A 25,598-nucleotide genomic window follows, 5' to 3' on the forward strand; every position below is an offset into this window, starting at 1 on the left:
AAAAAAAGAGAAGGCGATATACTAGAGTATGTACGTATGTATGACTGGTTGTGTGGCCAGAGTAAAGTGTTTGTAGAAATATGAAAGGAGCAAAAAGCTGGGCGTTACTGTTGAAACAGCAACTTGGCGGTCTATATATGAGGCGGGGTGTACTGTCTGCCAACCCCCCACTACAGACAGTACTTGCCACACACATGTTACCGCACCCCAGTACTTTTATTTTATTTTATTTTTTATTTTTTTTGTGCTCATTCTGTCTGTCTCCATTTCTCTCCCTAGCCCTCTTCCGCTGTTTCCCTCTGACTTGCTCGGCAAACACCAGCGTCCTAAGCGAACCAGAGCGATTCTTTCCCAGCCACAGGCATGGGCCCACAGTTAATTAACTTTCAACAAACAAGTTTAACACCACTTTCTAAAACATCTGTCACTTTTCTTGGCGAAAAATTTTTCAACAAAAATATTAATCATTATTTTAAGAATAAGCTCTTTGTTAGTGATCAGCTGTATGGAGTAATTAGGACTCTCTAAGCACAAATTTCTTCCTCTATTTCCTTCGCATGGGTTTTTCTTATAGAGCGGCCTGTGTTTTTGGGCCGATAAGGCTGGAAACATAGTGGAGCGGCGAGTAAAGTGGCGATGATAGCGAAGAGCAAAGCGGCGAAAACAAATACTAGTTATCATATGGGACCGCGCATAGTGAGGACCAAAGCGAAGATAGAGCAACGATACCAAGAGAGAGAGCAGAGCAACGCGTTGTGACATGTTCGATTACTTCGCTCTCATTGCGCTCAATTTTCTAGGTTAAACTGGATATTGCTGCACTTATTGGTGTAGTTTTTTTTAAAGAAACCTCTGTGGGACTAAAAGGATCTTCTACATCACAACCGATTTGTGTTGGATAAGAAATGGGACAGGATTAATGGGGTTAACATTGAAATTCGTCCTATTCTTATTAATATACCTTTAACACTGGTTAGTATGTAAACTGTTGAAATAGGCATTCGAAAATACGAATGAAACTTGCCAGGATGCTCCCGAAGTTGTTGGTACAAATGATGAATTCACCGTGTTTATTTCCAGTCTTGTTTATATCATGAACACTGCAGCTCCTACTATTAAGCTGCTGTAAATACCAAATTTTCAAGGAAGAATTTTCATATAGAAATAATTCCTCCATCATGTCTCGTCGAAAAGAGAACGTGACTAAACTCGTCACTTTGCTCGCTGCTCGTTGCTCTCTCTGCTTTCAAGCAACCATCATCGCCGCTCCACTATGTTTCCAGCCTAAGGGAGAGCCTCTCGGGTGGTTGTTGTACATAATCTGGGTGGACTTAGAGACGAGTTAGTTGGATGCAGTATCAAAGATGTACCTGCCGTCAACAGCCCTTAGAGCTTTCTTTTGGTCTGATGAGGCAAATTACATATACAGCCTTCATGCGACATATAAGTCTTACCCATTAGCCTGTGCTGGTCTAGGCAAATTACATGGTAGGGACAGTAACGGATCTCGACCAGAACTAGTTACTCAACAAGGATGAGTACCCATTCCTCCGACACAGGCCTTGCCTTAATACAGGGAACAAAACGCCCAAAAGTATGTACATAAGATGGGAATAATTTAACACAGCCAGGAATAGCATAAATTTGTTTTGATTTGTAGAAACAGGCCCATTTTTACGCAGGAACCTCAAAAAATCTTCTCGAAAAATGGGCTATTACCACTTTTGCCCAAAAAAATAGTTGAACATAGACGGATAACACAGACAAGCACGAGTAAAGCTTACAACCGTACAATTACGCGAATGCAATTTTCCTTTTTAGAAAAAAATAAAAAATTGAAAATAAGGTAACAACTCTGCCAGAAACATCTAAAATTGCTTTTCAAAAATGCCTCTAACACATGTGATAGAGACATATGCTATTCGTTGGAGCTATTTCAGAACAAATTTCGGAAAATAATGAAATTTTAAAAGCGTCTATGAAGATTGCTTCGACAGCCTCTGGTCACATTTCGAAAACTAACAATGAAACGCAGTCAGAAAGAAAAAAAAAAGGCTGATTGCCCCTTGCCACAATCTGCTGAAAGACGTTTTTTCAGCACCATCTTCGAAGCACTTCTACTTCACCTGCGTAAAGCCACTTTTACAGCAGTATCCTGCAGCACTTGGAACGGTCATTATCTCTTTATTAAAACAAAGTAACATTTAAGATACAAGCATTATTATTTAACACATTTTTAAAAGACAAATGCTTATTTATTAATGACTCACAGAACCTTGTCATTAAGTTAAATTTTCTCAGAGAGAAACTTGTATCCTTATAAGTTTACAACTTGAGAAACTATTGTTAACTGTAATATTAATGGTAGTTCCATTTGTTATTGTGTGGTAATTTTAGCTTGTGGGTGTTTAATCACTCTTGCTCAGTGTTTCTGTGAGCGGTATGCCCAGTCTGTTAATTTATTAAATACTCTTTCTGCTGTCGTTATGTTCGTCTTATCTCCATTTTATCTTCTCAGTCTTTACACCGCTGCAGGAAATACACTTACTGTTGCGCTTAGCAGTAATGAGCAAAGTAACGAGGGAACATTTCATATTGCACATGAAACATGGATGGGATAAATATTATTCCCCTTTCTATTCAATTCAATTTCTATTCAGTTTTTCGTGCCACACTGGCAATGTGCGAGATTTGATGAGGTGATATTTGTTTTTGTAAATGTTATCTTTAGAATAAGCAAGCGTAGCAATTTCTGTGATGCCTAATAACTTGATAAAATGTCTTTCAGATTTAGGCAGTGAGAATAATTCTATTAATGCGAATCTGTGGCACTACAGTCCACATAGGACCTTGGTCTTCTCTTTGATTTCTTTCTCCACTGCCTCATTCTCAACTGCTGGAGGTCTTCCACTTCATTTTGCAGCCATCTCATTCCTCGCTGTCCCACGCGGTCTCTTACCACCCGCATGTTCTTCATGAGATAAAGGTGGAGTTCTATCCTTCTCTAACCGGTTTAGATGACCCAGCTAATGCAATCTTGCATTTCTTACAAGCGCCACAAGGTATGCTTCCTTTTAGAGCTCAGTCAGTTCTTGATTTTCTTTCTGTCAATATTACAGAATATAATATTCTGTATTGGACAATAGTATGGAATAATTTAATGTGTGATTAATGTTATAGTAGTTATTGTAATTTTTAGCGTTTTGTGAATGGTTGAACAGTTGAGTAAAAAAGTAAAGTAATTGCCTATTTTATCACTACCAATTAGGTGTCGTGGACGGAGGCGACTAGCAAACATACTTTACTGTAAATTTCTTTTATTAATCATTAAATAAAATCCAAGGCCTAAGACCGGGAATCGAACCCAGTACCACAATGCATATTAGCTTCGCAGGTCTCGCCTCTAACCGCTCGGCTACCGTGGCGCCTTGGTTGAACAGTTGATGAAAAAGCGCAACCAGGTCATCACTATGTATGCATAAAACAAAATCTAACACTAATCAAAATAAAAAAGAAATAGATTTTTTTGAAGATGGTATGAAAATGCGTAGTAGTGTGAACTTGTATTCATCCGGATTCTTTTGACAGATTTGTTTAAGAAACAGTGGACACCAATATGGTTAATTTTTCCAGTGGTTAAGATTTCAGTACTTAACTTCCTTCTTAATTTTCAAAATCGACAAACGCTCAAAACTCTCACTACAGAACAAACGACGACTCTAGAAAAACGACAGCTCCTCTCACACCAATATGGACTTACGGACTCGAACTTTAAGGAACAGCTAAAAACTCAAACATCAATAGACTGCAAACACTCCATTCCAAAATACTCCGCCGCATAGTAGACGCTCCATTCTAAGTTAGCAACCACACAATACATACAGATCTCCAAATCCCACTCATCTCCGAACTTGCCAAAATCCGATATAAACATTTTCATCCAAAACTCTCATTTCATCCCAACCCTTTAGCTGCAAACTTGTCTTCAACTGCGCTACCCTCCAATCCTCGAAGATGGCTGAGGCGCCGTTGGCCCCGTGACCAACTGGGTGACTAATGGCGGCCATCACTGGATGACCATCATTCACGTCTGCCGCGTTACTATATACACTTATCTCATTTACCTATTGTACCCTGTAGGTACAGGTGGAAATTTCAATAAAAGGATAAATTAAAAAAAAATTCAAAATAAACTGAAAACTTGATGCAAATGTAAAGGGCATAGGCGCCCAATTCAAGTTTACCACAGTGAAAGCAAAATATGAAAGAAATATTTCTCAGCAGCGCAGGCTTATTTCGGTTTCTTGATGAACCCTCTCTATGTTTTCAATAACAGGAACCCTTGGTGAAGAAATTAATTAATAAAAAGGAAAGGAATATATATATATATATATAGGAATATAAACTTTATTGCTTATAAGGGAATTCCTTGTAGCAAGGAGTAGGGTACAATTTCAAATAACATATAACATAATTTGTTTAAAACAAAATACAAAATTAATTGAACTCAAAATTAGTTATACAAAGCCAATTAAATATCACCAGACGAAACTAGATTGAACATAATTTTAATATTTTAAATAACAATACAAATACTTTAATTAAATAATATTTAAATCAAATATTTCAATGTTTTAAATTTAGTAGCAATTCAATAAACCCAACATAACCTGTAGTCAGTTAAAAGGTACAGTGAAAAATAGTCTGCCTCAGTCAACCCCCAAACGGAAAATCTAGCCAGAGGGCAGCTCCCAAAGTCAAAAGACACTCCACAACAGCGGCGCCAAGAAAGCAAGATCGTTCGCACCCAACGAATAACCAAAAATTAAAAAATATAGAACATAAAAATAACTTCATTCGTCGAGCGCGAAGGACCCCAGCCTCACGACGCTCGCAATGCAACAGAAGATGTCATTCAACTTCCGAAGACTGTCCACCTGCAAAACATCAATTAGTGTATTACAATCAACTTCGCCTTGGATGTATTTGGATAGGTAATGGCTCCTGACAGGTGCATAAATAGGATGTGTTCTAACGTCTCCAGCTCATGTAGGTTACAGACAGTGCACAATAATGTGGCATCGATGAAGTAAGAATGACCATTTATATAAAAATGTATTCTCTCAGTCCCGCTTAGTCGTAACTGCAAGATCACCCTAATTTTTTGAATGGGGCCATTTAATTTAAGATAATATTCCCCGGCACCCAGGTTACTAACGTGTCTGAAGACCGGATTAAAATTAGAATTGCACACTTTCTCAATGTCACTTGAGATGCTATTCGCAGCCCATCGCTCTACCAAAGCCTCCGACTCGGCATGAGATACTTTTTGTCTCTCCCAGACATCATCCGCTCCTATTCTACTAAACATGAAGTGTAATTGTGTAACCCAATTAAAGTCCACCTTATTATCTTTTAACGACTCCATATCTTTCAGTTTTAGGTACGCCTTCTTTGGCAGACGTTCAGAGCCCATATCAAGCAATTTTTTCCACCAAGCAAGCGCTCTCTTGAATATTGAGGTACTCAGCGAGTGCATCCCAAATTCCACTCTAAGGTAGTGGTTAGGAGTATTGCGAGGGAGATAAAACAGATTTTTTAAAAACTGAGTTAAAATAATTTCTAGTTTGTCAAGATAGCGAAGGGCCCAAATTTCAGCTGCATAGAAGAGGGTAGCTGACACCATAGTTTGAAAAAGTCGATAAATTGTATCCCATGACCTGCATTTAGATCTGCAGATAATATTCCTAACATTGCCTGAAGATAACTGAGCTCTACCAATGAAATATTCTGCAGCTTTAATATATTTAACGGAGGCGGCAAAGGGTACTCCTAAGTAAATATACTCTTTGCAGAGGGTCCGATATGTTCACGTACACCTAAATGTGCTTCAATACGAGTACGTCTTCCTGAAAAATAGACGATAGTTATGAAAAAAATAAGTGTTCAAATGATGCAGACCTTACATGATCGTTAATTAATAAAAAATAATAATTAGTGATAGTATAATAAAAAAGATACTTAATTCAAAGCCACAAATTACTTTAAACCAACACACAGCTACCGGAAACGAAACAGAATCAAGAAGGCTACTCTGTTATAGCAGCGCTTGAGGTTCAATGATTCACCTGGCGAGTGAAAAAGGCAAATATTTAGTAACAATTTCAGTTTAAAGAAAAATATTCATAGTTAATAGCGAAGCAGAAAGTAAAAATAACGTGAGAACTGAGCGTGAGTGTAATCATCGCTCTTTGTTATTACATCTAAAATTTATAGCACAGCTTATCACCGCTGGATATAAAAGTAATGAAATATAATTGATTACTACGCCAATATGTTATTGACTTACAGAAAGACTTTTTAAATATAAGAAAACTATACAACTATTTGTGATGACTCAGTAATCAATTTAAACGAAAAATAAATTAACAAAAGTTGTAATTTAAGGAACTTGCAGGACACATGTTTTATTGAAGAAGTGGCTGTAGTTTATTTAGCAATTTCTAAAAGTACTGTACTTAAAGAGAATTACCTTTTGCACTTTTGAACTCTATTAGGTACAGCGTGAATTTATGTATCAATCAGATATTTCATCTTTGATCACCGTAATTGACCCCCTTCCTTGCCACAGTGTCTAGTTTCTTCAGTTTATATTTTATTAAAAGTTTTGTAATATTTATGTAATGAACATTGTTTTTTGTAAATTTCTAAAATCTTCTTATTTTTTCTTATTACAGTTTAATAGCGCTTTTTAGGATTACTAATACTAATAATACTTTCATATATAATTATTGTCAAATATCAAAATTCTTACATATGAACGATTTGACTGTGAAATTGATTTATGTTGATTATGTTCATATTCAAATTCTGTGCACAAAAGTGGCCCGCATTTCTCTTAACAGTTCTCTAACACCTAAATAACAGATATTGTTATTTAGGTGTTTATTTATTTTCCATTTACCACCATTTGTAATATTTAAAATATTAGTAAGTAAAGTGGGAATTATAGTCATGCTGTTGCATTTATGAACTTGTATTGCCAATTTAGATGTAGACGGCCTACGAGCATATCATTTGCCCTTTTAGTTAAACCTCTAAAAATGAGATATTTATTTTAACGATAATCTCGATATTCCCACAATTTTTTTATTGTTGGGATGATTTTTTATTGAATCTTTGTATCCATTGAAAAGTCAATTTTGAAAATTTTTCTTGTTAATACATGTTTTTAAGCATATATGACCGAATTAATGAAATATTTGTTGATTTAGGCTATAAAATTCATTATTTAAAGTTGATTTAAATAATATAAATTCCAAGTTTATCTCATCTAAAATTAGGACTTCTTTATATAATCTGAATAGTAAGTGTATTGCTGGTCTAGTAGACTTCGAGAAGTTTGTTGGCGTTGGTGATAACTGCAGCTAAATATAGTGATCATCTCCAGTCAGTTGACTACAACAATCCACATTGTGTAAATATATAAAGTGCAATGTCCTCAGCTTATATTATAAATTATTATAGCTTAAAAAATATATTAATACTTTCCATCTGATGGCCACCAATTAGGTTTGGCAAATAAATGTTATAATTGTTTGATTATTGCTTTAGGTTTTTAAGTGATGTTAAAACTTTTTAAGTATTGCAATATGCTAAATAAGAATTGATTCAAAACTAATTTATATCGACTAGTAAATTATAATGTAATTAATGCTAAATTAATATAATTTGAAAGAACAATTAATAAAAATCTTATTGGAACTGAAAGGTTCCTTGCTCCAAAAAAAATAATGATAAACAAATAATTAAAAAAAAAAAATGGAGAGGTTAGCGATTTCGTACAAATCAAATATTGTTTCTATCTCGATGGAGTTATCGTGCAGAATTTTGGTTATACTGTAAGGTAGTAACTATGTATGAAGTCATAAATGATTCCTAAGTCAGACAGTCAGTCAAATTGTGTTAGCTGGAAAGTGTGACACCGCATGATTGGCAAGTTGGTGGGATGTCTCACTTGTGTCACAAATTTGTCCATACGTCAGTCATGTATGTCCAATTCGGGGTGAGGCAGTTCAGTATCACCTCTTCTCTAGGTCTACGTCAGAAAGGGCAGCTCCATCCGGTAGACACCGCTTATGATTTCACTTAACTTATTGACAGTGATGACATGCCATCTCTGACTCCATTTCTTCTTCTTCACCGATTGGTTCTTTTATTGAAAAGTTGTCTGTTAAACTTTTTCGGTTTCAATAGATGATCCAAGAAAACTTTTTTTTAAAAAAAACATTTAGTTGATTATTACAACGGCCAATTTTTGCTATAAGTTTTACAGATGTTCTGAACAATAAATAATTAATGAGAAGAGAAAGTACCCAAGTGTGGTTAACTCTCTGCTTAAGAGAGTTGATAGCTTTAGTCTCATAAATTTACTCGAGCAAATCATGAAGACTTTTGGAGAATCGTCAGGAATTGGTTGGGAAAAGAGGTGACGGATGTGCAGATAAGAAACTGTAAGTTAAGAAGTTAGACCGCTTTGCAGTACTGTTACTTTGCTGTAACTTCAAATCTCATATCTTGACTATACAAGTTAAACTGCCTCGAAACGGTATAATTAAAGATGAATTATTATAAAAGCAATATATTTTGTACATTGAAATTTGCAATTACCTTGAGCAGTCATTTTGTTCATTAAGCGAATATCACTTACCTCTTACTGGTACATTTAACACTGCGTTAGCTTTACGTGTGTTATTAGAACTTTTTAATCAATGAAGAGCTGTAAGAGACTCTGCGACAGCCGTTCTTGTTCAAGAAGTAAAGGTTTGTTTTCTGTGTTCACCAGAAAAAAGAGTGGAGTTGCAACCAGTAGCCAATGACATTGGATACCACGCCATGTTGCACTAGCCTCCTAAATCAAAACATAGAACTTCTACGGCCATCTCGCTGTTTTTTTTCATCTTTTTTTTAAGTCTTAATCGATAACCAGCCAGGAGCATTAGCCTGGAAAGGGTAAAATTAAAAGTATTGCAAGTTGAGAAATATTATTTTTCTGCAACCATGTAGGAATGTTCTCATTACTCAATTAAAATCAGCTGTGTAATGCCCAACTTTACCTCACTAGTGGGGAAAAATTGCCATTAGTGTCACTTTCCTCACCAGTGAGTGGAAAAACTTTATTGTGCTTCCTTGATATAAGAAGTTTTGTTATTAACATAAATATTTTCTGTAAAACTTTAATAAGCTTATTTAACGTAACTAAATAATTAAAAAACGAATATTAAAAAATAAAATAAAAATTGAAAGGAATATAGAAATAAAAATAATACTTTAATAAATAATTAGATATTTTTAATTATAACAGTTAAAAAGGTTATAGTGTTACCTTATAGAATTTTAAAATGGATTCTAGTGATTCCTGTTTAGTTTTTTCTTTTAGGGAATGGTTGCAGAAAAAATATATACCTAACTCGAGTGTAAAGTATTTTCCTCACACTCGGCAATTAGCACTTGCACTCGCCTCGCTTCGATCGCTCGTGCGTGCAAACCCTACCTCGTGTGAGGAAAAGTACTACTTTCCACACTTGTTAAATAAATAACAATCTCATGAATGGTAATTTGCTAAATAGATTTCCCTTTACTCTCATTGAACTGTACTCCAATCCTTTATATTTACTCGATACTCAAGGTAATTTTTATTATCATTTTTGAGGAGGCGAATCGTGTGTTTCGGTCAGATTTCTAGCGCCTCGATTTTTTTTAGTTTACCTCAAATATTAGAAAAAATATTTTTAAACTGAAACCTTGCCCACCTTTATTAAAGAAATTAATTCAGTCACTAATTACCTCTAATAGGCTAATTACCACCTAGAAAGTAACATTTGCCTTGATACCACACCCACCTTATTCCATTGTTAAGTTTTTGACGTCATTAGTTTCATAGAATATAGTATCTATATTATTTTGTAAAATTACTTAATAACACCAACTGGGGAAGAAAATTTTAAAAAAACAAATGATAAAGAAACTAGTGGACAAAAAATTTTTATAAAATTTATTATGCATTAGTTTGGTTATTGTCGGCATGTCTTTGATTTTGTCGTTACTCGCTGCCGGCATACCAAGTGAATTAGGACGCTAAAGCATTATAAAGAATCTTTGATAGAAATGTAAAACATATGTTAATGTTGGGTACAACAGTTTCTTTCATCATTCCTGTTTCATTCACTTATATGATTCTCTTTTTTAACGTTTATAAAGAATTAATATCATTAACTCTTTTTTTGTTTAAAAATAATTTATGGGTTCCCAGAATTATTTTAGTAATTTTAATAAATCTCCATGTTTTTTAATTTATAGATAAAAACTTTTTATGGATCATTTAAAATATGATAAAAGCAATTCAGTGTTATCAATTGAAAGGAATTGTGATAAGGCAGCATGTCATCAATTCTCTTTATTTTCATTTAGTATTCAATATTTCTAGTTTGCAGAATTAGGAAATATATGAATCAACTAATCATTGTACCCTGAAGAGTACAGCCTGAGGTGAACGACACTTTTTGGTTCCTTGTTATGGGACAAACATTCCATTGGGGAAAAAAAATTATACAAAAATAGAATTGGAGACAAAAATAGTCCTAATAGATAGTAGTCCCAACGACATCCACGCATCCAAAGGCGCGCGTCCCTAAATAGTCGGGGACATACCATTATCGATTTTAGCTACTGTCTTTCGGCACAAGCTTGGGACTACTCATGAGCTCGAAGCCGTCAGAGCTGTAGCTAAGGAGGTCTCTTGGTACACTTAACACAATACTCATGGTAGCTGCATAGATGTGTTCAACTATTTAGAGGAACTATCAGGTAGAATCTAATCTCATTCTACGTAGACGCCACGGTAGCCGAGCGGTTATAGAGGCGAGACATGAAAAGCTAATATGTATTGTGGTACTGGGTTCGATTCCTTGTCGAGGCCTTGGATTTTATTTAATAGTTAATATGAGAAATTTAATAATAAAGTATGTTTGTTAGTCGCCTCCATCCACGAGACCTAATTTGGTAGTTGGATGTAAAGCTGGCCTGAAAAAATAGGCATTACTTTACTTTACTAATCTCATTCTCACTAACACACCCAAACTTGTACGCATGAAACACCTACACTATCAACAAAGCAATCTGGTTTACACCATCTAAAGCTTATGCTGTTACAAACCTTTTTTTTTTTTTTTTTTACAGAAAACTAAGTTGGCATTTACAATTTTGGGACAAAAGCGAAGACTAGGTTATAAATGGCATTGGCATTATTTAAGATGGGACATTGCAAGTTTCGAAATCTTACTAACTGATCCCAAACTGCTTATATAAAATAAACGCAAGCATTTGTGATATTAATCTCTTTAACAAAAACTTACAGTTTAAAATGTTAAGTATAAGGGTTGATTAAACGCCAAAAGGTACACAAATCAGCAAGTACCCAACATTTCATTAATACTTCATTGATATTATTTTAAGTAATTTTACTACATTAATTTTCATTAATATTTTTTTGAATTTATTAGATGTTTCACAGACCCTTATGCTGGCCATTTTAATCTACAAAATATTTGTTCAAGTAGAACACCATTTAACTTAGATTGACTGTAATAAGATAAATAAGATATGCATATTTTTATGACAGCTAACATAATTATTCCAGTATTTTACTACAAGTAAAATTAGAGGGACTACATTAAATTACAATTGAGAAATGAATAACTATTGTTGAATAATTTACTTGATATTACCTACGCGTTATTTGTGCTCACAAATACTTCGGAAAGACGAATTCTAGACTGAAATATTATTTTAAATCCGTGATTCAAATTTAAATAGTAGCCGACTCTGCCTTTGTCTTTTTTTACTTTAACGTGCATATACATACATACGATATATGTGACTATTCAGAATAAAGAGCATAATAAAGATAAATCAGAAGAATAATTTGGAATAAAGCTAAAATAAAGTACCTATTTAATTACGAAAATATAATGTACATTTTATCATAATTATAACAAAAAAATAAAATATTATGAATGAACAAAGGGAAGGGATTAGCTATGCGGTTAGCATATTGGATTCCCACGTGGAGGTTCCGGGTTCGAATCCAGCTGCTGACCCTTAGATTTTCTCTTTCTAAGAGCTTCTTACAGCTCACTGTCCGGGTGATGGACAGAGTTGTCTGTAACGAGAGAACACTGTCCGGAGGCCGGCAGTGCACTGAAAAAAGCTCCGGGCGCCAATAACCTTGATGTTGACGCGACTTAAATCATAAAAGAAAAGAAAAAGAAAATGAATGAAGTGGCCAGCATAAGGGTCTGTGAAACATCTAATAAATTCAAAAAAATATTAATGAAAATTAATGTAGTAAAATTACTTAAAATAATATCAATGAAGTATTAATGAAATGTTGGGTACTTGCTGATTTGTGTACCTTTTGGCGTTTAATCAACCCTTATACTTAACATTTTAAACTGTAAGTTTTTGTTAAAGAGATTTTTGTACCTTTTAGATAGATTTTCCTTTTTGTATGTTTTGCAAAGTTACATATCTGCTTTTCAGATTTTATTAAAATTGGGAATAATAAATTTAATTTTATCATTATAACCTGAAAAGGTGTTAAGTCGGAGTTACTACCACTGGACAGATCTTTTTAAAGAATGATTATAGTTGCGGTCCCCAAACCATCCTCAATAACAATTTTTTTGAGAAAGCGTTTTGAATAAAATAGGAATGTAATTTGTACGTAAATAGCAAAATTAAACTGCGATTTCAGTACTTCCCTTTAAGAGGAGTAAGAAAAATAAACTGCGATTACAGTACTTCTCCCTAAAAGGCAAAGAGGCAAAGATTTTGAATCGAACTACAATTCATTGATGAAAATCGGTTCACTCATTGAAAATGTTAACGATTGCAATACTTCCTCTTAGTAGGTGTAAGAGCATGATGGCACTTCACAGCCACGTAGAGGAGCTTTAACCACTTCTTCTTACTAAATTTTATCAAAATCGGACTAACCGTTATAGAAATATTGGTAATAATAGTTTTAGAAAGGGCCTTACTTGGGTGGGGCAAACTCCCCTCCTTATGAGGCACAGCGTCGAGACTTTTAAAGTGCAAATCTGTACAAAATTTCGATTCGAATGACACTTTATTCATGAAAATCGGTTCACGTTTCGATAATTTGAAACGATTGCTATACTTCCCCTTAACAAGTGTAAGAGCAGATCGTCGCTTTAATGTTACGTAGGGGAGCCCTAACCCTGTCATCCTACCAAATTTTATCAAAATCGGGCTAAGATTTACAGTGTAATTAGTAATAATAATTTTGGAGGGGGCCTTACATAAAGGGGGCTAACTCCTCTCCCATTCGATGTACAGGGTCGAGACCCCCAAAAGGCACATCTACATAAAATTCCGAATCGAACGATACCTCATTCATGAAAATCGGTTCGCGCGTTTAGGCGCTACGTTGTTTACAAAAAAGGTAACAACAACAACAAGAAGAAGAAGAAGAAGAAGAAGAACAACAACAACAAGAACAAGAACATTTTTTGAAAATGCCGTTTTTGCTCATTTTCAGCATCTTTTTTCTCAATATCTATCAAATCTAGGTTGTTGCAAAAAAATTACAGTCATAAAGGAGGATTTGCCCTATATTATAAAGAAAATTTGGGAATTTTATCTTTTATAGAAAAAGAGAAAAAAATTGTCAAAGTTGGGTGTTTTTCAACGTTATGCTTTTTCGTGCAGTTTTTGATGATCAACCCTTATACAACTGTCCTACCGGACAGTTTTAATGAGCGCCTAGTAAAAGTTTGCAAAGATCTCGGCTAAAGAATCCAAAGTCTCTAGAATTGTGAACCGAGAGTGAGAGTAAAGTCATGTTAAACTTTTAGAAGAACCCAAAAACTACCAATCAATAAAAGAATAGATCCGAAGCTGTTTCATTTTTGCCGGAAATAATAATCAAATAATAGTATAATAATCAAAAAACAATGTTTAAAATAATTGCAGTCATATCAAATTTTCTATTGTAGGACACAATCTTTTGATGCCATCAAGTTGGAAAATTTGGCTAGAATACCTAACTTCAAGTAACAGACAGTAGAATATTGGTGTAATTTAAATCGACAGAGAATCCATTTGCTGGAATGGTATAACCTAGGTTACATTTAGCCAATAAACTGTTTTTAATATTTTAGACGATTCCAGAACACATCTACCATTCCTTGTATCTTGCATTAACGCCCTTAAAGTATAAATTAATGCCCTTAAGTATAAATTCTGAATTCGGTCCCTACTATTATATTTTCAGATATTTATTCTTTTCTCATCACAAATATAAAGTATTGCGACCATAACAAATTTTTTGAGGTCTTCTAACTCAGAAAAAGTAGTACTTTGGAAAAGGTCCCTGGATAAACCACCTTAAACTATTTTAAAAAAATAAAAATTGCCCAAAACTGATACTGTTTATTTCGAATACGCCTTCCAGGAGACCTGGCCAAAACCTCTAATTATATATTTATTTTATTGTCTCAAAAGCTAGATTGATTCTATTTATACATTGTATCCTCATTTCACTTATGTTGATTTATAACTTTATTCCATAATTTTGTCCAGGATAATTCTAAAGTACTTCCTTGGATAAAGGGACTGATGATTGTCCCCTAAATAGTACCATTCAATGTTGTTATATTTTATTATTTTATAGGAACGTTAAATTTGTCGGTAAAATTCCGAGCTTGTAAAATATTCCCAACTGGAATGAAAAACCATTTCCTCTGTGGATTTTTCCATTTGGTGCTTTTTTTGAATAATTAATTGAATTAATTTAATTGTTATTTACTTATATATTTTATCTGAGAAAATTCTTTTAGGCCATTTTGAGTTTTTTTCATTTTATTTGGAAATAACTGCGGCTTCACTAGGGGAACTAGTAACGAGCAAGCAGTATGAAATACAATGATAGCTAAGGAGAAATCAGTAACACTCAACCCTATTTCAGAAAACATTAGTCACCGACTGTACTGTTTCACTGTAGACACTTAATGAGAAATGACGAGGCCACTGTCGCCTCAGTTTGTCCAGCGATATTATCTGAAATGTAAGTTTGTGGAAAGTAGATGGATTAAAGAAAAAATGGAATTGGCAATATGGATTGGTTCGAATTAGTTTATTGATGAATGAAGAATCGGAATGGATTAACATGTTGGTTATATAAAAAAGATTATTAGTTATTAGTTTGTTCCATGGCTGACCTATAAGTTAGATTGTGAGTAAGCTCCTTCAGGATTGTAGAAGGAGAGAACAGTTTTAATGTTCGCACCAGTTTTATTAATAGTTAAAGTCGACGTTCCATACAAATCGACATTTACATTCTGATTAGATTAAATTCTTTACCACATTGTTCCTAATAATCAGGAAGATTTGCGTCCATGTCAAGTTTTCGAAATTAAAGTTTCAGAATACATTTTTTCCATCACAGAACATTGAAAGGTGAAAACAAAGTAAAAATAAAGTTCTGCCTGTGTACTTGACTGTAATTGTAATACTTGATAAAACGTGATTTTATCCGCCAGCTTAAGCTTCATAAAAGTTTCAGTCAAACACTAGTTCTTTATTTCTTTTATTCTGTGGACATTGTAGCTGAGGGGTAAAAAGTGTATCGCCTGATAAAACTGTGAAGTTTGTAATTCCTATTCTGCTCTTGAACATGTTCTATTGTTTGTAATTTGGTTTATTTCTTTTTATTTGAACACCTCCTGTCTCCGCAATATTTTGACACTAATTTGTATTCAGCTTCAGATTTCTTTATTTTTTATTTTATTTTGTTTTAGTCATCATTTAACATGATGTTGTGATTACATTTTAGCTGATCGCTTTGTATTAGTCATAGAAGAGGCATGCAATTGTTATTGTTACTCTTTGCTAACAGTTATTTCAGATTGATTTTTTTTTTATCTAGAAACTATGTGACGATGATGGCATTAGTAAGGAATCGATAACATCATGTAAATTTCCGTTAAGTGTGACGCGAATATTAATATGTTTGACTAAAAGACTCTTCAGATGGATAAACTTTTGTAATATGGTTGTGTTTTGCTTGAAGATTTTTAGAACAGCTACATCGTTTAGCTCGAGCAGATATGTATATATTTATATTTTTTCTCTCTAATTTACGAGGGTCGTTTGAAAAGTCCGTGCAAAGTCAGAGAGATAGCACTACTGGCGCGTATCGAGGTTATGTTTAGTTAGTAGCATCTCTTGGAAGAACACACACCAAGTTTCAGCCAGATCGGTCTATTTCTTTGTGTTTGGCATTCGTTTGAATCGAGGAAGTCGAGTGATTTTTAAAAAATGGACGAAAAAGAATTTCGTGTGTTGATTAAACACTACTTTATGAAAGGCAAAACGCCTCAGGAGACTAAAGAGAAGCTTGATAAACATTATGGTGACTCTGCACCTTCGATTAGAACAGTTTATAAGTGGTTTCAAAATTTTCGGAGTGGCCATATGGGCACAAGTGACGCTGAACGTTCTGGACGCCCTTTTGAGGTTACTACTCCAGAAATCATTGATAAAATCCATGATATGGTGATGGATGACAGAAGAGTGAAGGTGCGTGAGATTGCTAGTGCTGTGGGCATCTCGAATGAACGGGTACATAATATTTTGCATCAACATTTGGACATGACAAAGCTATCCGCAAGATGGGTGCCGCGATTGCTCACGCTTGACCAAAAACGAAATCGTGTGAAGTGTTGCAAGGACGGTTTGCAGCTGTTCCAGAAGAATCCGCAGGACTTTAAGCGTCGTTTCGTCACTGTGGATGAAACATGGATACATCACTACACTCCTGAGACCAAAGAACAATCTAAACAATGGGTTACCAAGGGGGAATCTGCGCCAAAAAAAGGCGAAGACCGTTCCTTCGGCCGGAAAGATTATGGCGACTGTCTTTTGGGATTCGCAAGGAATAATCCTCATCGACTATCTGGAAAAGGGTAAAACTATTACAGGTGCTTATTATTCATCGTTATTGGACCGTTTGACCACGAGTGGCCCACAAAAAAGTCCTTTTCCATCACGACAACGCACCAGCTCACACCTCAGCAGTTGTGGTCGCAAAATTAATGGAAATAGGGTTCCAACTCATTTCACATCCCCCCCTATTCTCCAGACTTGGCTCCCTCGGACTACTATTTGTTCCCCAATATGAAGAAATGGCTGGCGGGAAAAAGATTTTATTCAAACGAGGAGGTGATTGCAGAAACGAATGGCTATTTTTCAGACTTAGACAAATCCTATTATTCGGAAGGGATCAACAAACTAGAGCAGCGTTGGGCGAAGTGTATAAGCCTAAAAGGAGACTATGTTGAAAAACAAAAAAGGTTTACCCCAAAAAATTAAGTAGTTTTTATTTTTGCACGGACTTTTCAAACGACCCTCGTACAACTATTGGCTACAAGTATATATGATTGCTTATAATATGTTTGCGAATATGTTAACAAAATAAATTGAAAGAATTAAATATAGGCAATCCAACGATGACCATCAACTATGTCAGGATACCGATATAGGAAATTCGAAGGGTGCTGTTTTCTATCATGCGATCAGCTAGGCCATCGACGCTTTAGCTGTCGGGGATGATTTGAGAGCTAAAGTAGTTTGGGACAGATTGTGTATGAGCGGGTTGAAGTGTTGGGAAAGTTTGGAATGAAAGATGTGTCCGGTTTTGGTTCGGAGAGGATATTAGCCACATATGGGATGGAGAATAGGGATGCAAGAATATTCCTTTGTGAAGATGCGAGGTGTGGAAGGATACAAAGTGCCTCGAAAGGTGTAAGAACATTAGATAACTTGGAAGAAGTGAATTTATAGGTGTATGTTTAGTACAAGGGTAGACTTATTAGGGAAGGGTAGATTTGAACTTCATAGTAAAGACTTGATACTTCTCATTTTGTCGAATGCATGGGAGGCATTCACAGAAACTGCCAAGCAGTATTACTTCAGCTTAAGGAAGGTAGCGATGGGTCAACATGGTAATAGTGTTCGAATTTTAAGGATTAGTTTTTAAAAAGTGTAATTTGCAAATATCGTTCTCGTTTTTTTAAAAATTTTAATTCACTGCGAAGTCCCAAATAGATTCTGATTTATCCTCCAGTAGCCTAGGTATAAGGTAACAATGAACTTAGATAGCTGAACAGTGAGTTTTAATGTCTAAAAAAAATCATTTGCTTGTTTCCTTCAATTTATTTTTATAAACGAAAACTCTGAGCGGCGGGTCACTTGGCTCGTGAGTGGATGAAAGACAGAACAAACGTCGCGTCGTCAAGTGTACTGCTGGAAACATGAACATCAACATTTTGAACGAAAACATGGTTTTGTTGCTTCTAGAAAGCAACTGTCATACAGTTCTTCTCCAAAATATTGGATCTTTCATCCGAAATTAACGAGTGTACTGCTGGAAACATGAACATCAACATTTTGAACGAAAACATGGTTTTGTTGCTTCTAGAAAGCAACTGTCATACAGTTCTTCTCCAAAATATTGGATCTTTCATCCGAAATTAACGAGTGTACTGCTGGAAACATGAACATCAACATTTTGAACGAAAACATGGTTTTGTTGCTTCTAGAAAGCAACTGTCATACAGTTCTTCTCCAAAATATTGGATCTTTCATCCGAAATTAACGAGTGTACTGCTGGAAACATGAACATCAACATTTTGAACGAAAACATGGTTTTGTTGCTTCTAGAAAGCAACTGTCATACAGTTCTTCTCCAAAATATTGGATCTTTCATCCGAAATTAACGAGTGTACTGCTGGAAACATGAACATCAACATTTTGAACGAAAACATGGTTTTGTTGCTTCTAGAAAGCAACTGTCATACAGTTCTTCTCCAAAATATTGGATCTTTCATCCGAAATTAACGATTAAGAGGAGACCTGAAAAACTCAATATATAATTTTTAAATTTAAAATGTGCTTCCAATTATTTTGCGCTTACTAATTAATAATCTTGGAGCTTATTGCTGTTGGCCAGCAATAACTTGGCTAAATGGAAGAAATTCTTACTTTATACGCCATAAAATAAAGAAATGAAATTGGACAGAAACAGAAGATTGTATTGTCAATCAAGAATAAGCTGTTGCAATTTTCTTTTCAACAGTTTTAATCAGACTGATATTAAGAGATATTGTTGCGCGGTTCTTCTCTGGTACCCTAGAGAAAGGAGATATCTGGAGAAGAAAAAACAAATTACTTGTTGTCTGTAATTTTGCAGGGTAATAAAAGAGAGCCGAGATTTTGTGGAAGGAACCTAAATGAATTTCATTACAAGGCAGAGCGTGCAAGAGTCAAAATAACCAGACTCCTCCAGTGTGCTAGAGCCGCACGGTGATGATGGGTTAAGAAGGGAGCCAAGGGGAAAGCTTTTGCCCTTTGACCAGCAGAGAGAAAGATGTGCTTTTGGTTGAGTGTACAAAAGGGCCGGTGGGGATAACATCCCTCTTCATATGAGTCATCGCCGAACTCAGATATATGTATGTCTGCAGTAAATAAAGTAGTTCGCTTTAGGTCATTCTCCCCATACATTGAAATAGGTGATCATTAAATAGGATAGAAAATAATTGCCAGTTTCAGTCATTATAAACTATATTTTGCCGAGCTTTCGACCTAGGACTAGGTCATCTTCAGGGCCAATTAACAATATACTGTTTTTTTACATCATTAGAGGGTTGCTGTTTCTTCTGTCTTGTCTTTTCATGGACTGAAGACACACCAACCCTCTAATGATGTAAACAGTATATTGCAAATTAGCCCTGAAAATGACCTAGTGCCCAGGTCGAAAGCTCGGCGTAATAAAATTTATAATGACTGAAACTGGCATTAATTTTTCATCCTATTGAAACTATGATTCAGCCACCAAAATTAATGAACGGTGATAATTAAACTTGTCGTTTATGAAAGTGAGAGATTGGGTTAAAACAAGAAAGATTCAAATTATCCTGAAAGGTTTTAAGATATATTATTTGATCGTACAAAAAAATGGTAGTTGAAGAATTCGCAATAATGCACCGCTTCCCAAGTTATTCGGGGAGCTAGCTTAGTGGCTCTATTGCACTAAGGATAGGAAAGTGATTAAGGAGAAGAGAGAAACTAAGGTGGTTGGATGACGTTGACGTTGGATGATGACCTCAGGGGGATTAGTATGATAGGCTGGAGATGAATAGCCGATGATAGGCGAGAACGGCAACTACAGCTGAAGCGCCATTTTGTAATGATGCTGATGCGAAGCATCACAGAGCTTCGCCTAATTATTCGAAAGTGTCTTACTATAAATAATTTAGTGTAGTGATTCCCATTTCGATTCCCGCGTATAAAATTTTATTTATTGCAAAATTATTAATACTGAAGAATGAGCTTTTGTCCCTAAATGGACAAGTTGGACGTTAAGCCTTCTCTTGATGATATAGTCGAAGTATGTCAAACTGGTGGCCTTGATAGTGATAGTAAAAATTGTTATGAAGCAAAATAGCGCTCAGGGGAGATCCAGGCAATACACTATTCCCTCATTAACTCTTTAACTATTGAAGACGAGTAATATACGTGGCCCAGTGGACCTGCATGAACGCGATGACTCAGTTCTAGCGACGTCTGGAAGCGATATGTCTGCCACTCTCAGTGTCACGTAATGTAAACAGATTCCAATAGTGCAAAGGTTAAAAAAGCATTCTGGGTTGTGATGTTATGAATCATACCTATCAAATCATGTGTAGTTACCCCGTGAATCTTGCCTGCTGCACCAACTGGCCCGTGTTTTAATTGAGTTTCACGCCCCTCATGTAGGCGTTTACTTCACTGTTACTTATTTTTCTTTAGTGCAACAAAATGAAAGCTTTGTGGTAGTATCCAATTTTTTTTTAGTGGAAAATTTAATTTAGAATGATGAGATAGAGTTTTCTCGTTAATCTTTTTAAAACATCTACATAATTTATCGTTTCCAAAGTTTTCTTTCTGAATAAAGATAGTGTCAATTGGTAATAGTGAAGTCTATTGATAAAAGATTTCTTGTTCTTCTTATTGTCACTCTTTATGTAGTTTCATTTATGCCTAAGTGAATTAATTTTCGACTTCAAACATGGCCTCCATACGGAAGTTTTCTAACTTTCATAGTTTTCTGGAAGTAAGCATATCCTCGAATTTTTGCTCTCCTTATTCTTAAAAAGTGAAATTAATATTGCTGAAAAATGGTTCGACTTTCGGCTGTGCTGATTAAATTAATTTGTAACCATTATGCATCAACTTTCGGAATTGATGTTGCACTATCTTATTGCTATTTTTTAAATAATTATTTCTTATTTGACCGAGTTATTATTATTACTTATTTATTATTTTAGGGAAGTTGAATATAATCATTTATTTTCACCGCTCATTAATTTTTTTTATAAATATACGTATTAGTGTAGGATAATTTATATTTTTTAAAATAATTTAGAACAGTTTTTGAGTTAAAAAGCACTAATTATTTACAAAAATGCTTTGAACCGACTTCCGGCTGGAAGTGGTAGGGTTTGAATTAATTTCTTAATTGACGTCTTGAACGTGACCCACTACCCAGTCTTCACAATTGGACAAATCTGAAACCGGCCTGCCTGAAGCGCTTCCACAAACTTGTATTTAAAGCTGTGTAATTAAACTCTATAAAAGGCGATTTTTAGACATAATTTTAGTTGTATTAAACTCTGCAATTTTGTAGACGATTCGTGTGTTCTCATAAGAAACTAAATTTTATTGCATTGGATATGATATTGCTATAAAAATGCATGTGCCGTTGGTATTGTTCTTATAATTTTACGAAAAAAATTCTAAAATATGTTATTTTTGTACAAATATTTCTAAATTTAAATTAGATTTGGAATTGGCTATTTAGTAAGGTTGAGTCACATGGGCGCGACTCATGCGCTCTCATGTTTCTCTTAATCTTTTAAATACAAATATTTTAGGCTTTAATCACTGGTATCATTTAATGACTTTTTAATCATAAAGCTTGAAATACTTCATCTTGAAATTAAAGTTATATTGTTAGAGATAAGATAAAACTTGTATACGGATAAGCTCTAGTTTAGAGTGTTGAGTTAATTTCATAAAATTGTACCAGGAATTCACTGAGTATAAGATAAATATTTTTATAGGGCTTTCATATGTTTCGCGGAAAACAAAATTAATATAATATTTATTTATATACACTGAAATTGCATGTACTACATTTAAAAAATAATTGGACAAGACCTTGCCGCAAAATGGTATATCAACTTTTACACCACGGGTAGATGAGGTGGTCTAAAAAAGTTCCGATTTTATAAAACATCTGTAGGGGACAGAATTGTGGTTTTGTGAATTGTAGTTATATTTTTTTTTGAAAATTAAATTGTTATACATGGAGAATGTAACACTATACGTAGACTTGGAGTGCATAGTCATGAAATTGCTAGGAGCATTGTTCGCGCTGCCGGCAGAATGGTGGGAGCCTGGAGAGTGGTGTGTGTGTAGGTGTGTGTCTATGTGGAGCTGTGTGAGATGTGGTATGAGAGAAAAAGAGAGCGGAACGCTAGACAGTGTGTGACCGAAAAGACAGTGGCTGGTGCTGATTGTGAAGAACCCTGACGGAGACTTGTTTTGGCGAGGAATGGTCGAGCTGCAGGTGTTGGCGGCGGGTAAGCCAAATCAGTCTATGGTCTTTGGGGTTACCACTCTCTGGCACCGGTCGGCACGGTGACGGGCGGCAAGGAGCCTGGGAGGACTTTGATTTTAGTAGTTATTTTCATGATTATTACTTAAGGGTATGATTATCGATAGAAGTAGTATTTTCTTTATTCTTTAGTTAAGGATGTATACGATTATCCATAGAAGTAGTTAATTGCGTTATTATTTAGTTAAGGGATTATATGATTATCTAATAAAGTGTTCAAGTGTCGACCAGGTTTTTTTCTTTTTAAATTGAAACCCCTACAGTCTAGGAGGGCGAAGCATTACACATCATAAAATAAAACTCCATAAAACAAAATGAGGAGAAATGCGATGAAATAATGAACATTCTTTTTTAAAATTCAGTTTATAATATAAATTCAAATAAATTTACCGTTATCATTCAGCGCCTGATACTGAATTTGAGTTGAATTATTGCAACGATTTACATTAGAGCACGGGAGTTAATCAAACTGGCTTCTGGAATAAATTATTTATTATTCAATAGCTAAAAACTTTTTATCGTTTAATGGGTAACCTTAATTATTTGGGACATTTATTAAGAATATAAAAAGCTATGTGACTGAACCAAGTGCTTTGGCACTTAAATTTAAGATATTTCAAAAAATGGAGTCAATCAATTTGTGCACTAGGGCGCTATAGAAATTGTAATCTCACATTGAAGAAAACTTCGTTAAAACTTGAAGGAAATTCTAAGTGAAAAATCAAATGAATTGTTTCCATCACCATTTTACTTACTTTTTCTTCCCCAAAATAAGGAAAATATTCTTTAATTGGTTAAGATCCTGCAGTAGAACCCAGAGTGTAAACTTACTATAAATTACAAAAAGGGGAGCACTGAGGGGAAGGTGAGTGAGTAGAGACATGATGACTGCCCCCCTCTCCCGTGACTAAGTAATGAAGCGGCCAGTAATTAGAGCCACTAAGTCATCAATCAGTTTGACTTCTATTTTAAGTCCTCATGTTTACTACCTGAACTTAACTCACGTTTTGTTCGCCTCAACCTCAACCATCAAAACCATCAAGTTATAATATTAGAATTATTTATTATGGGCTTAACATTTTTTTTTTAAATTTACTGATCTATTTTCACTAATAAGCAATAAGTGATTGGTTTGATGAATAATTAGTTTCAGCTTGGTTTTTTTTTAACGCGCATAATGTACTTGTTTGCGTTCAGCCAAGTGTGTCGGTACATTTCGCATATATTGGAACGATTTACACGAATAACTACGTAGCACTCTTAATTTAGAGACAATCTTAGGAACCGTTTTCGTGTAACTCTTAAGAACTAAAAATAGATTTAGTAAAGTGGTACATCCGGCTGACCGTTTTTTACCAAAACCATATCGTGAAATTTTCTTTTGGCATCTATGCAAAATAGCAAATTAGAACTTTTGCTTTTTTCGTGGCTTTTCGATTTTTGAGTTGCTATGGTTACAAAACCACTTTGAGTGCCCTGAAGGAAATTAGTGACCAAAATAAGGTCTTTCTGGTTTGGGTACCTAGTCATTCAGGACATAAGGGAAACGAAGCGGCAGATTTATTGGCCCGGGAAGGCTCTGCGGGACACTTCGTTGACCCGGAGCCCTGTTTTGGGGTTCCGAAGTGTGTTAAGACTGCGACCATTAACTTATGGGTGCAGTGTAGGTCTCAGGAGTGGTGGCTTGCCACCACTGGGCAGAGACAAGCGAAGGAGTTTATTAAAGGCTATATTCGCCGAGGCTGACTGCAGAATTAATCCGTCAAGGCCGTGGGGCTATAAGGATGATTGTAGGCCTATTAACTGGCCACTGTAGGCTCAGAAAACACATGCATCGCATGGACCTGGCGGATGATAGCTCCTGTAGGTTCTGTCAGGAAGAAGAGGAGGAGCGGCACTGCACGTGTTGTGTCAGTGTGAGGGGCTCGTGTGGCTAAGGATGTTACTTCTCGGGAAGGAAAAACCAAGGCCTGTCATCTTTACTCAGGAGTCGCTCTCCAGAATTAAGAATCTGATTAAACGGACGGGTCTGAAGGGCGAGCTCTAGAGTGGGGAAGCCAATCCACAAAACCACTTTTGGGATTTGGTAGCCTCAAAATGGATCTCACCAGAGAAAACTTTAAATTCGAAAATCTGCACTTTAAATTCGAAAATCACCTTGAGAAATAGTAAAAATAATTATTTGAGAAACTGAAATAGGTCCTCATCAAAAATACCCAAATAAAGTATAAACATCTTCAAGTAAAGCTCGTTAATTAAAAGCTGGTTTAAAGATTTAACAAGAGGGGCAAAAAACCCATAATCCCAAGTAATAAATTACACTTCCGCATTTCTATGTTACAAAGAAACTAGAAGTCTGCCTTTCTTCCGCCCGTATATCATCGTTATCAAACAGTTCTCTAGTTCGGCAGACCAAACTCTATTGATGATATAAGTATCATATGGCAATAAATTCTCTCACTAAAGCATCATCCAGTTATATTGCTCTTTAAGCAATAAAAAATATAAATAAATATAAAAAACTATTTATCTTGATAAGTATTGGTTTGATAGAGGTAAAAAAATAAAGTTTATATTTTTATCCACTTGCCATACGTATTGGGATTTTAATATTACGTCTAGTGCCGCCCATAAATCATATCAACTCAATACTAATCAATTTAGTTTTGATAAAATTTCATTCAACAGATAACTAACTTCAGATAGTAGTTTAAATAAATGTTTAATTCAATTAATTTAAAATTATTCTTCGTTGCCCGCTACTTAGACCGAAGACTTTTTTGGAACCCTTACACTA

The 25,598-nt window shown here is 35.0% G+C and overlaps 1 protein-coding gene across 5 annotated transcripts in view; it reads left to right on the top strand.

The window, feature by feature from the left end:
• Positions 1-25,598, top strand: part of LOC141455397 (limbic system-associated membrane protein-like) — a 482,699-nt gene that overhangs the window by 275,307 nt on the left and 181,794 nt on the right. Inside the window, exon 1 of one of the 5 annotated variants that reach the window (XM_074130438.1) lies at positions 22,724-22,766. The exons of the other annotated variants lie outside the window; for them this stretch is intronic. Within the exon in view, the coding sequence (XP_073986539.1) occupies positions 22,739-22,766 (28 nt within the window). The 5' untranslated portion in view covers positions 22,724-22,738. Of the gene's footprint in view, positions 1-22,723; positions 22,767-25,598 lie in introns of those variants that run through there. 5 annotated transcript variants of the gene reach the window in all.

This window comes from Rhodnius prolixus, unplaced genomic scaffold, assembly GCF_049639745.1.
Source record: "Rhodnius prolixus isolate KJV_2025 unplaced genomic scaffold, Rpr scaffold_4, whole genome shotgun sequence".
In the NCBI taxonomy this organism is placed as follows: domain Eukaryota; kingdom Metazoa; phylum Arthropoda; class Insecta; order Hemiptera; family Reduviidae; genus Rhodnius; species Rhodnius prolixus.